The sequence below is a fragment of the Thermobia domestica genome, chromosome 4, assembly GCF_964235325.1.
Source record: "Thermobia domestica chromosome 4, izTheDome1.hap1.1, whole genome shotgun sequence".
NCBI classification, from domain to species: Eukaryota; Metazoa; Arthropoda; class Insecta; order Zygentoma; family Lepismatidae; genus Thermobia; species Thermobia domestica.
This window is the reverse complement of record NC_137457.1, coordinates 287,927,148-287,941,558: the sequence shown is the minus strand read 5'-3', so window position 1 is coordinate 287,941,558 and position 14,411 is coordinate 287,927,148. Positions and strand designations below refer to the sequence as shown.

General features: G+C 34.6%; 2 protein-coding genes across 4 annotated transcripts in view; one reads left to right on the top strand and one right to left on the bottom strand.

Annotated features, from left to right (window-relative positions):
- LOC145684145 (WD repeat-containing protein 44) overlaps positions 1–2,558 on the bottom strand; it is an 86,169-nt gene extending 83,611 nt beyond the window's left edge. Inside the window, exon 1 of one of the 3 annotated variants that reach the window (XM_081756088.1) lies at positions 2,256–2,558. In XM_081756088.1, the coding sequence (XP_081612214.1) occupies positions 2,256–2,323 (68 nt within the window). In that variant the 5' untranslated portion in view covers positions 2,324–2,558. Of the gene's footprint in view, positions 1–704; positions 800–2,255 lie in introns of those variants that run through there. The other 2 variants (XM_081756087.1, XM_081756089.1) reach the window with 2 other exon arrangements.
- A 341-nt stretch (positions 2,559–2,899) lies between these two features.
- Positions 2,900–14,411, top strand: part of LOC145684144 (uncharacterized) — a 58,816-nt gene continuing 47,304 nt past the window's right edge. Inside the window, exon 1 of the mRNA XM_081756086.1 lies at positions 2,900–3,284. The gene's annotated coding sequence lies outside the window, so the exon portion shown is untranslated. The remainder of the gene's footprint in view (positions 3,285–14,411) is intronic.

Genomic DNA, 14,411 nt, shown 5'->3' with positions numbered 1-14,411 from the left:
CCACTAAATATATTACGACCACAGTGCTTTACCAAATATATCTCCTTATATCACAAATCGTGCAAATTAAGAATATAAGGATCGTAGGTTAATTGAGAAAGGGAGGCTAATGTATAAGGAATGTATTTACGAAGAGGCCAACATTTAACTCATATATCACCGGAGATACAGCACTGAAAAGTTCGTTGCATAATCATAATGAACTTATGCAAACAATGTCTTCAACGTGCTACTGAATAATATAAGGAAGATAAATCTTCATTTACACATTATAAAGATACACAAATATGTCTTTAATTTCCTTATCACTTATTTTAATTCATATTATAAGTAGAAATACTTCCTAGTAAGTACAAACTTTAACATTAACTCATAATAAGAATAACAACACACTAAGGACTGCTTTACGCAGCTACCATATTAGTGAATGAACTCTCAGTAGAACATTTTGTTTTGAATGTACCCTACTGAAAGATCGTTTTAGCTGTAATGTGTGTGACGACTACATGACATTAATTTCTGTAAATGTAATTTTAGAGGTTCTCTGGTAAATGCACAAGGTGAACATGATAGAAGAAGAATAAATGCTTGATAAATCCTAACTTGACTAATAACTAATAATAATAATAATAATAATAATAATAATAATAATAATAATAATAATAATAATAATAATAATAATAATAATAATAATCTGAGTTTACGCGCATATCCACCGTCGCTATTGTCCCTACTATCAACGGACTCAACTCCCTTCAACAATCGTGATACAAATCTTGCTTTTCGTGATCACCTATACATTATTCGGCGTAAGCTCTAAACTGCGATAAACAAAGCCACGTGAAACTAAATCACGCTGATTTGCTGTTGTCCTACCAACGCTTGTACTCCTCCGCAAAATAGTTCATGTGATTGCATTATTACTTTTACTATGAAGCTTTATATAAAACTGCTATATTATCATAAATGACAAAAATATAATACGGATTATCTAATAATACTGCAATCGAGTGTGGCTAATGAAACAATAGAAATAAACAGTAAACATGCGCAGTAATTATGGCGCCAACTCAACTATGGACGGGTGTTCTGCTTTTAAAGTCTGAGAGATGACTGGCATGAATCCCGATTCCGCGAGTGTTGTGGTGAAACACCAACAAGGCAAACCTTTACTCACTAAGCAACAATTGTTTACGAGCGAAATTCAAATACTTTTTTTTAATCTTTCGAGCTTCTCTTCTTTGTTTTCTGCTGCTGCTGTAAGTATCTGGACAACACGAGACAGTATTGTCAAAATGCACGTGTATAATTTGCTCCTCCCCGTGGGGAGTGATACATCACTAGCCAATCGTATTTGTGACAAGCGGAAGGATACAAATATTTTGTTTATCGGAGTTTAGAGCTTACGCTGAATAATGTTTAGCAAAAATTTGTGCATTTTTTTTTCATAAGCCGTCGTTTCTATGACATATCAGTATGTCCGCATAGGGAAGATTCTATAATACAGGTCTTCCCTTCCTACATATAGGTTAGTTTTTTTCTGTATCAATGTTTAATATTTAATCCACATAGTATTGCCAAGTAAGCGTTAGCGAGTGAAGGCAGGTTGGGGCTCTGCAGGGCACGTTGATTTCTGTCTTTATTACATCTCAATCGGAAGAGGGACCTGTGTTCTAGAACCTTGCCTATCAGCATATTATGAATCTGTACGGAATAATTTAGGCATGCGACCACAAAATAACACTAGAATGTATTGGCCTATTAATATTAATTTTTTAGTAGCACCAACACTCTTTATCTGTTCGATTAATAGTTCTTATTCTGTAGCTCTACTTCCGTATATGGTTTTTGTCAGGAAGTTGTAAGACACACCTATTTCCTTAACTACGACGTGTGCCGTTCATAATTTTAGACAGCTACATCTATTTACAGACTACAAAAAAAGAAAGGATATCGTATAATTAACTAATTTCTTAAATTTTATTATTTAGGAGTCTGCTCTCTGCTAATTTGATAATGCTAAACGTCAAGGACACTCTTTCGGCAGCTTTATAAACAGTAACGAATGTATGCAAATTTACTTAGTACTTTATTATAATAATTAGAAACAGCGATATCGCACAACACGTAATATGATATGTTATTATCTCAAATCTGTTACAATATTGCAATATGTTAAAAACAACTCAACAACCACTGACACTTTGTAGTAGTCAACACTGAAAGATCACATTCGAAGTTGATTGTATAATCACCTTGAATTTCTATTTGGAGTTTCATCTTCAGCATCAAAGAATTCTTCTGAATCGCTGCTACTTGACATCGCTCTTCTTAATAACAGGGACTAAAGAAATGTACTTTGAACGAGTTACGGTACGGGTGAAAAACTTCTCACATTTGCATCTCACCCTCAGCAGACATCTTAATCAGTATGAGAACTTCCGTAGAACTAACTCTTCCATTAAAGCACTAGTGGGCGGGGTCAGTGAAAGAAGTTAATTACTAGGGAAAAAGCTGTAAATCAAATTAGGTTCATAAGAAATTTAACATAATTTTGAGAAACACAACAACAACCCAGGAGATATTACATAAACACACTCGACCTTATTTTGATCTTTGCAAATCATTTCTATGTAATGGACCGATTTTTTCATCCAAATCTTGATGAAAAACATGTTGACCATTATTATAACGAGAGTATTTTTTCTTTATCTATTTATTTTTCTTTAGATCTATAACCAATCCCTTGGATTTATAATACATTAGAGAGAGAATAGAAATTTAATTCGTAAATTTGACTGTTTTTAGGAAATCACAATTTTGGGCAAGATGATCAGGCTGATACCTATAGGAGGGAAACGTGTATTAGTTGGTAACAAATGGAATATTTCCCGCTTGGTTCAGGAAAATTTTCCGCTAGTTGTTACATCATTGCACTATTTGCAATTTCGTCTGTTCTGTGAAGAGGAGTGTGTGGGTGTATGTTGTTGCACAGATGTTCGTCTCAGACGATACCCAATAGTGAGACTTGTCTTGTGGTTTTTACATTGATTCCAAGTGCAAATACATCGTCAGCTCATAAATCAAGAGGTTTTGCGGTAAAATGACCTATCAGCTGTCAAGTCAAAAATTGCATCTTTTAAATGCCCATTTGGACCATCAGAATGGCTATCTGGTCATGTATCGCCAATTTAAAGATACAACCCTGGAAAGGAATAATTTTCTATAAAAGGCGTAATTTAGAGCCATAGATTTAAGTTTTATTACAGTGTGACAAATTACAGGTAATTGAATAGGTTCAATGCACTTATGCGTATTATAGTTCACTGCAATTTGGAACAAATTTAATTATTCGCATTAATACGAGCTAGTTGAACTGTTGACCTACTACTAAACTGTAATTTTGAATATGTTACATACCACAATAATTCCTTATTTCTCAGATTACATCTCCTTTCGTTGTTCAAATGTAACAATTCAAAGCTCTTTATGTTTGAAACTGACCGCACTCAAAACACCGCACTGATTAAAATGCAGTTGTGTTAAGTTTCATTAAACTATGGATTATAAACCACAAGCTTGAAAAGAAATGTTTTACACCTGAAAAGACGAGAGGTACGAGATCTATGTCGGAATTAAGTACAGTTTGTCTCTAATCGGATTTATTTCCCCCCTTTTTTTTTCTTTCTTTTGATGATAATCCCCATCTGTTTTACACTTTCTTGGTGTTTGTCTCTCAAAGGCTTTAAAAGAGTTCCTTTGGAGGGTTACCCCAATATAAGTGTTTGTTTTGAAAACTGCCGGTCATAAGGCGCAAACTCAGATAAGTATGTTTAGCAACATGAAACCTTCCGTATATTCCACATATTCATGTTTCTATTCCAATACAAAGCGTATTGCAGTTTAGTGCCGTAAAATTCCACTTTTCCAACCTGCAAGATGCTCTTAGAAGTATTCTTGTAGCACGAGTAATCTCTTACGCAAATGGAGCAATTAAAGATCATGATGCAACTTCAGACGTATTAAAAATTAAATTAAATTTCTCTTTTAAAGAAAGATGATTCATGAAGAGGAGTGTGGAATGATACTGTGCATAACGAAACAGAGGGAATACCCAAGAAACCCCATGGTTAAGTCGTAATATGTCAACATTGAACCAGATATTCAATGTCAAACTAATATAAGGAATGAAGTGGTAATTTGTCCATAGGAGGGGATATACTCGTATACTTCTGGGAAGTGTATGACCTAGTAAAAAGAGAAATGCTTTAGGCATTACTCAAGCAGACAATTCTACCAAATTTTGACACATTTCTTACATTTTCAGGTTAGGTTAAAGCTTTGTATTTGTTTTAGCAGAGCATGCACTAAAAGAGGCGCTCCATTACTACTTGCAGATTGACTTCAGGAGGGCTCAGTAGAAATACGGTGTGGATGTATGGCGTAAAAACTACAGTGCATAAAACACGATCCAACTTGTGCCAGATGGCCGCTAAAAGCACAAATCCCATATAACAGTCAGGGCAGGGGCCCGAGCGGTTAACGAGAGGGTACATCCGTAGGAAGAAGGCGCGTCAGCAACGGTAGTTATACGCATAAACGAGGACAGTGAAAGAGCACATTTACTCATACGATATATTCACTATCACTCAAAATTCATTTCAATATGGTGTGCACTGTTAGTAATTACTTATATTCACACTCTTCATTTCTTTATAAAAAATGTTACATAGAGAGCTCGCAGAAACAAGAAAGCTCTCCGTGGGTGGTTTCGACAATGTCCGAACACTCGTATCCTCTTACTAGTGACATTGTAAGTAAATGTGTATCCACCAGCGTTGCCATAGTTTTGGTCTCTGTTATACTCTGATTTATGACTTACACATGTGGGTTTAAGAGGTCACTTTCCTCTCTTTCTTTTTCCCCCTTGCCGTGGATTTGTGATTCCACTTTGCTTTTTTCTCCCCCTCGCAAACAAAAGGTACTACCATGAGCAAAATAAATGACGCGTCTCTTTATTTTGAAGTTTTTTGAAAATATCTCCGTTTTCTTTATATGTTCGAAATTTCGGAAAGTTTCCCCAGCAGGAAACGTTAATAACAAGCCCGTTTTAAATATTTGTGTTAGATATTAGTTTAAAATAAATAAATTAGAAGCGAAAAACACTAAATCGACTGAAATTACGGGAATTACCAACTCTGCTAAAGTGGGAAATTTTCAAGAACGCGAGGGAATTCTGCAGTTCAACACGAAGCAGCGACATCTATGTCATTGAGAGAAATGTGGATTAATTCTACAAACGAAACTTTTAACGAAACATTTCTAATGTCTTATTACGTGCATTATCTGCAAACTCCAAATATATGAATCTATACTAAGTATTAACGTATAGATAGAGCATATAGTGGAAATTGCCTATGGAAAAGGACGAATTGGTAGCACGATCGTAATGAAAAATTATCTTTACCGTATAACATGTTCAATTTGCGTCAGAAAACAAATAGCTCAGTTAGTTAAAACAACGAGTCTGTATGCCGAAGGTAGCTGGTTCGAATCCCCACAGAGGTGCAACTGTCATTTTTATTACTGTGGTTATTTTATTTATTTTTTATGTGGGAAAGAATCAAATTGTAACATATGTGTAAAACTCATGACGATACCAAAAAAAAAAAAAAAAAAAAAAGAAAGAAAAAAATGTTGTCGCACTTGCATTAGTGTCCCTAAGTTTTGTTTGTAAACAGTTACGTAATTATTTTCCCTGTGCTCACTGCTCACAATATGCTCGCTGGTGCATAATGAATGTTTCCCAGTAAAAGCTAATTCTAATTTGGAGATTTTTATAAAGTTTCACAATGTTTATCATTAAATAGTCTTCTATCTACTTGTTTGGACACTTTGATACCAGATTTCCCTATTAAATGTTTAATTTTCAGTAGATGTTTCATTACGGAAAAGTTTTACAGTGTATTTGTCTTGAATTGAAATTGTTTTGAATTTACCCCACGAGGTAAGTAGCCCGGAGGAGGAGAACTGAAGTAGCTGATATTCTACGTAAAAGCAACCAATTTTAGATTGATGACGCTTCTTACCTTCAGCACATAATCTTTACGTTAGAGAGTCAGAGAGAAAAATACTTTTTTTTCCCCTCCCCTTTGACCACTCATCTTAAAGCTCTACATGTAATGATTCGTGTCACATAATTTCGTCTCTCCAAAGATATTCATATAATAATAATAATAATTATTATTATTATTATTGGCGTAAATGGCGCCCCCACAACCCTGTGGCGTGGGGACCGCACAAGCTGCAAAGTCAAAAAATATATAGAAAGTACGCAGGGACGGACCAGGCCAAATTTTCACCTGGGCAAAGTGACTTTATGGCGCCCTCCCCCCTAGTATTAGCCTATATTTTACATTTATCCTAGTGTTTTTAATAGTTTAAACCCATTTTTTCAGAAAGACATTCATTACCTAGGAAAACTTCACAAAAAATATGGCCTGCTATAAACAATACGAACAACGCCCCCCCCTCCAGCTTGGTCTAGTGGCTAGCATGCCTGCCTTCTGTGGTCCCGGGTCCAATTCCCGGTGGGTTACTGTTGAACGATAAATGTGGTTCGGATTTCACTATAATCAGTATCCACATCTCCTTTGGCCATTAAGGCATAACTGTGGAACGCTAAACTCAAGCAAAGAAACAAACAATACTTACTCCCTCTCCACTCTTTATTCTACATGCCATCTCTCAATTTGTCGATACAGTCCCCTTAGTGCTATGAAACTCTTCTTCCATGATGAAATGGAAAAAGATTATGTAATTGCCGCTACTTTACAAGAATATAAACCAAAAAAGTCAGTAGGAAACACATTATAAAATTTACTTTTTGAGGCTCGTTTTGGCGTCCCTCTGACTCTTGCCCCGCCCAAGGTCCGGCCATGAAAGTATGGACGCATAACTAAGGGCTGCGGACGTGAGGTTAACCTTCATGTTATGCGACTGGTGTTTGAAATGTTCAGTAACTGATGGGTTAGTAAAATAATTTCGACAGTTAAAGTTTGGCTAAGACAAAGTTACCTAACCAAATACATTTGATATCGCGATGTTACAATTTGATTTTTCCTCACATAAAAAAAGAGAAAAACAATAGTAAAAAAAACTCTTACTCGTATTAGGCTCCAACTAACAACCTAATTCGTACAGACTAGTTGCTCTGACCAACTGAGTTTCGATTTCTTACGCGAAAGAAGTCTGTTATATTACGAGGCATGCTTTTCATTATGATCGTGCTGTTAATTTATTCTTTCGATAGGTAATTTCCACTCTTTGCTTTACCTATATAAATAAATGTATGGATTCATATATTAAGTGTCTTTGGATAATGTGTGAAATAATTTCGCGACATATATACTTGCTTAAATGTATTGTATGCTATGATTTGCCCTGATTGTCTGTTGATATGGTGGTTGGAAAACACACGTCAAAACTGTTCGAAGTAATACCAACACAGCTTAAGAACAGGGACTGAACTGAATCATCACTCGATTGACCTTGAGGGCAAAAAACACCAAAGGGTAGCTATAACGAAAGTTCAGCATGCATTTCTGTGGAGCTCTGTTCAGTATCACGGTTCTCTGGCAAACACGTTTGTTCTTAGGAGTATATATTACAAACCTAACCTTTCGATACAGCGCAATTGCAGAGAACCAAAGTAAAGGAATTCTTGCCCTTGTTAAGTTGGGGTACCACCATGTGCAATAAAAAATATCGCGTCTCCTTGAAGTGATACTTTATCGAAAATAACTCGTTTTCCTTTATATATTCGAAGTTTCTGAGGGTTTCAAAATGAGGAAACATTACTGAAAAACAAGGACGCATTTAGGGGTGGGTTCAGGGGGTCCAGACCCCCTCTGAAATCCCAACTTTTCTGTAAATTTAACCTAATTTTGGGGGTTATTTTTTTAAAAAAATATTATAATTTATCCTAATATTGAAGTCGGACCCCCAGATAACTTTGGACCCCTCCCGAAATAAATTCCTGCATACGTGCTTGCTGACAAAGATATTTTCAATATATTCGTTAAATAATAAAGTAAAATAACTAAATTAGGAGCAAAATGCTTCAACACGGTCCAACTTTTGTCCACTGCCAATATTGTTAGAAGGTATATTAATAGCAAAAACTTATAGTCAATGCTTAACCTTGGAACTTCATCCCGAACACAAGCATATTTTCGAAACACACTAAGGCCTAGCCAGAAAGCATTGTAAGCGAGTTACGTTTGGCAACATCGCACGGAAACAAATGAATGCTGAATTGCATTGTAACCCGTTTCTACTACTACTATTTTTATTACTAACTTCGCTATGGATCTGTGGAACTGTATAGTACAACTTATTTTAACGAAAATAAAAAAAAAATAATTGTTAAATCACTTTTTGAATATTATTTTAAATCTTTTTTTTAAACGAAAGAAGTGTTATAAACTTTTTTTAAAAATAATAAAAATAATCGTCCCTAGTCAGGATTTGAACCCACGCCAAAACCAATCTTCCTTACTAGCATGCTGCGCTAGCTCACTCAGCTACGAGAGCCGACAGCGTTTATCGTTTATTTTGTGCTATATTCACGTCATGACTCGTGATGTCACCAACAGGATCACGATATAGACGTCATTATTTTTCCTACATTGCAGAGTTCCCCGAGAATTGATCATTGTCTACTCGGACTGGAATTGTCATTTGGAACAAACACTTGAATATGAAGCCAAAAGTTCCTTTAAAATAGACGAAAACTTCGAAAGTTTTAAGAATTTTAATATTTTTGCCTTTTCCCATAAGGGGGTCATAGCCTCTACACCGAAAAGCCCCCCAAGATTTGATCATTGACCACTCGGACTGAAATTCTCATTTGAAACCAGAACTTTAATATGAAGTAAAAAATTAAACTTTTACATCAATTTGAACTGACTGGATTCCGGTTAACCACACCATTATGTTTAGTTTAGTTAAGTGGTAATTTGTGACAGCTTCATATCAACAAAAGAATCCTTCACTTCACCGCTTTCCCCCCCCACTCAGGAATCCGTGCTGGATCAGCCACTAGAATCAATAGACACTTTTCCTATTCTTTTTGTCACCCTTGGTTGTGTAGGAGCTCCCTCGAACAAATAAAGAAGCGGTAATATTACAATCAAGGGGAGCTATGTATTAGGTATCTCTTTAGTTACTTACCCCTAACCGCACAGGGTTATCTTCAGTAGAATTAAAAATGCTACGTGATATTCCAATCATGAACGGGGAGAGGGTGATATAAATATATTTTCTTATTCATTTTGTCTGCCCTGCTTATCAGAAATTACGTAACGTTGTCCCTGTTTGTCAGTAACGTTGTCCTTGTCTGTTGGGAGGAAATGAGAGGGGCAAAAAACCGTCGTGCCGCCTCCCACATGGTTGCTCAAATTATTACAAAAGAAAGCATTTTAAACTAAGATGTCTAAGGTTACTACATTAGGTAAGTATGGTATCATGGGTGGCATTAGGGGGGGGGCAAAGGGGGCATTTGTCCCCCCACTTTTTTGAAGTAACCCATTAATGTATATAGTTTCATTTGGAAATGTAATGTTTTTGTATGTATTACGGTCTCATAGAAAAAATGGTGCCATATAATATTTGTCATTGCGTGAGTATATATTGGTTGTTTTCCCGTGAAGTTAAGAAAGCAACAGGAATTGCGTTTTAATTGCCACGGAAAACATCCCCAAAATTAACCTATTGAAGCACAATAATTCCAGCATACTTTCAATTCAGTGGTATAGAAGCAAAACCTGATAAATCCATTATTCAATTTTGTCAGGAAACGAAGAAGTGACGCCCTTATGCTTCAGAATTGTTGAACATTTTTTTGTTTAGTGATCAATAATACAAATGAGTGAAATCAACAACTAAACAAAAAAGTTGTTAAGAAATTCTGAAAACATGAGGGTGTAACTTTTTCTTCGTTCCCAGCCAAAATTCAAAAACGAATTTAGAAGGTTTTGCTTCTATACAACCTTCTTACAACGGCTCGATATGTTAGTCAGCCGTTTTGAAACTAATTGAGAGAACATTTGCAAAAAAAAAAAAAAAAAAAAAAAAAAAAAAAAAAAAGTATTTCACAAGGAATTCTTTAATTGCACAAAAATTGACAGTTCCTAAAATGTCTTTTCTTCTTTCTAAAGTAAGGAATATTGATTAAAAAGAGCGTAATAAGAAACAACTTCTACCTTTTCCATTGTTTTGTAGTGTAATATACGAGTGAAGTGGTGTGTTTAGGGGTGTACGAGTTTATACACAATTAGATTTAGTAAATTCAACATAATTCTAGGTTTTAGAATTATTTTGTATAACTGGAGTGTGAAATGATTCTAAGTGTGGTTGTGTTTTGATGTATTCCAAGTGAGTTAAAACTGCACCTAATGGCAACGAACATGTTTCGAGAAGCTGCACAAGCAAATACATGTATTGCTTTAAATGTCGTAGCAAATGTTTGTTGTATTTACTGGCTTTCATTTTCCAAGAGTAATAACATTCATTTAAAAGCATATGTGGAATTAAAAATTAAGTTGTTCATTAATCCCCAGTTTCAATATTACTTCTACATAGCATACCTCATTATTCATTACTATGATTAATATTATCCTTTCTATTCATTTGTTTTGTAAATTTGTTATTAAATAATCTGATTACACAATTTTCTAGACAGAATGTTAAGAGAAAGAAATGAAATGAAAGTTTTGAGTTTTATGTCCCACGCTTATGCCGGCTAGGCTAAAGGAGACGGTGAAGATGATAAATACTGTAAATGAAATGGTGGAATGAAGAAAGTGGGAGGAAACGGGAGAACCCGAGAAAACCTACGCACAAGGTGTTTGTCCGCCACAAGATCCACTTGGCGGGAGCAGGGTTTGGACCAGGAACCCCATGCACCAGAGGTGAACGATCTACCACTGAGCCACCGCGACCCCCAGAATTTTAAGATGTTCATGAGCAAGTAATCAAATCTCTTCTTACACCTTTGTTGTTTAAGAATACAAAGGGCTAGTGCCTACTTCTGTTGCTCTTGTCAATTTATTTAATAAAATATAAAAATACGATATACGGTATTTTAACTGAAAAAGATAGTATCCTATTAGTTATACAACCTTTCGTCAAACAAAGTGTTGGAAACAACCAGGGAAACTAACAGTGATATACAAATATTCAGATCATGTCTTGCCCCCCCACTTTTAACGTCCAATCGCCGCCACTGTATGGCATATTCAGGATTATTATTATTATTATTATTATATGAATGTCTTTGGAGCACCGAAATTGTGTAAGACGAACCATGGTATGTAGAGGTGGTTTAAGATGGGTGGTCATAGGAGAGGAAAAAACAGGATTTTTCTCTCTGACTCTCTAATGTAAAGATTATGTGCTGAAGGTAAGAAGCGTCATCATTCTATAATAGGTTGCTTTTACGTAGAATATCAGCTACTTCAGTTCTCCTCCTTCGGGCTACTTACCTCATGGGGTAAATTCAAAACAATTTCAATTTAAAACAAATACATTGTAAAACTTTTCCGTAATGAAACATCTAGGGAAAATTAAACATTTAGTAGGGAAATCTGTTATCAAAATGTCCAAACAAGTAGATAGAAGATTATTTAATGATAAACATTGTGAAACTTTATAAAAATCTCCAAATTAGAATTAACGTTTACTGGAAAGCATTCGTTATACACCAGCGAGCATATTGTGAGCAGTGAGCACAGGGAAAATAATTACGAAACTGTTTGCAAACAAAAATTAGACACACTAATGCAAGTGCGACAACATTTTTTCTTTTTTGGTATTGTCATGAGTTTTACACATATGTTACAATTTGATTCTTTCCCACATAAAAAATAAATAAAATAACCACAGTAATAGAAATGACAGTTGCACCTCTGTGGGGGTTCGAACCAGCTACCTTCGGCATACAGACTCGTTGCTTTAACTAACTGAGCTATTTGTTTTCTTACGCAAACTGAACATGTTATACGGTAAAGATGATTTTTCATTACGATCGTGCTACCAATTCGTCCTTTTCCATAGGTAATTTTAACTATTTGCTCTATCTAAACGCTAATACTTGGCATAGATTCATATATTTGAAGTTTGCAGATAATGCATGTAATAAGACATATTAGAAATGTTTCGTTGAAAGTTTCATTTGTAGATTTAATCCGCATTTCTCTCAATGACATAGATGTCGTTGCTTCGTGTTGAACTGTAGAATTCCCTCGAGTTCTTGAAAATTTCCCACTTTAGCAGAGTTGGTAATTCTCGTAATTTCGGTCGATTTAATGTTTTTTGCTTCTAATTTATTTATTTTAAGCTAATATCTAACACAAATATTTAAAACGGGCTTGTTATTAACGTTTCCTGCTGGGGAAACCTTCCGAAATTTCGAACATATAAAGAAAACGGAGATATTTTCAAAAAACTTCAAAATAAAGAGACGCGTCATTTATTTTGCTCATGGTAGTACATGCTCTATTTTGTGTTAATGCTAGTTAAAAAAAAAAAAAAAAAAAAAAAAGAAAGAAAGAAAGAAAAGATTTTTAAGTACATGACCACATCAATATTTTAATATTTCAGAGTACACCATATTTTTATTGTCTGATCTATCTATAGCAAGAAATCATATGTAATATTCACTATTTATGCAAATGTCATAATTTATTCTTAAAAGTATGTATTAAAATACAAAATATACACCACTTTCAACTATTAAGGAGAATGAATTCTGTTATTATTTATTTATTTTGCTTATTTCAGCTTATTTCGATAAAATTAAGAATATTAATTAAATAATGAGTAAAATATTTGCTTTTAAATGAGTAAAACAAGAAACGGCTTTTTGCAATCGATTTAGTGTCACAAGAATTCGTTTTAATCTCCTCTTTGAATTCGCATAATTTGAAAGTTTTAATTACAATATAACGCTACTCACTTGTTATGTCATCAAAATGTATATGCTAAGGTGGAGGAATAGGGTTTAAAATGTATGTCAAGAATATGATATTTCGCGACATGTTAGGGAGATGAAACCGTATATAAACTCAGTATTAAAAGTAAGTGAACATTTGCTCCAGCATTTTGTGAAATTCCACTTTAAGAGGAAAAATTCTATAACTATTTTCTCAATATGTAATAAAAGATACAGGCCACTCCACTAAATTTTCTCACTTCAATTTCTTAAAGTATATCATATTATGCTGCAGTTATTGCTTAAACATGAAATACAGCGACATGTTTTGAGGAAATTTCATTCGAGGAAAATTACCTGCATTAACTTTTTTATAAGAAGTGACAAATGGAACCCTCGTATATCAGGGTTATTAATTGAATATTTATGAGGTGTCAACAAAATGATTTGCGCAACATTACAGAATTATTAATGATATATAAACAAAATCGATTGAGTTGCTTTTGAGAATATCATCTAATAATAAACTCACTCCTATTAAGAAACTACCCCTTGCGGATTAATTCGGGAGAAATTACTTAACCCTATTATAGGGTTATTAATCAAATTATTATATATCGCCTGTTTCGCATTTGAAAAAAAATCGTCCGAAAAAAGCTCACTTGCCGATTTTTCAGGATAAATTAGTTATCCCATATTATTATATTGTTATGAATCATGTATTTATAAAACATGAAAAAATCGTTAGAGGCGTTTCCGAGAAAATCACAAATTTTTATTTTCATGTTCAGTAAACTACTCGTAGTTTTGGCAGTAGTAAAAAAAATCGAAAAAAGCCGCTAGAGAATCTTATAAAAACCTTAAATTTAAAATTACGTCTCGATACGTTGAATCGTAGTTATCCCTTCTAGGCGACCAAACTTATTTTCATTGGGACGAACAGACGTCCAGAACTCTGTCATATTGAGGCATGTAGAGGGGATCCAACTTACAAATTCTTCTAAATCTCGATTTTTCCATTATATTGCTATACTTTCTTATCTCCTATCGTTGCTCGAAAGTAAAAATAAAATTTTTGGAAAGAAAACAATCGAGACTGTTTTGTATCATCATCACTAGAAAACTGCTGAACCATTTGAAAAGAATTTTGAAACAGTACTTGGCTGGAGCTGGATTTTTCAACTTAGCTTTTTGAAGTTAGCTGTGATATAAGAGAAAGCTAAATGCCCTCTGAAGGGGTGCAGAAGAACAGTAAATTCAGATCCGTGTAGAGAAGGGTCGTCCTTCGAACGAAACAAGTGCGTGGTGTCCTACGGTGCATTGTTCCCTAATTTGTCACTTCACTTCGCCTGTTTCTCATTTATCACATATGCTCACGTGTTTGGGCTTTACAAGAGTCTAAAGTCTTACGCAAGTT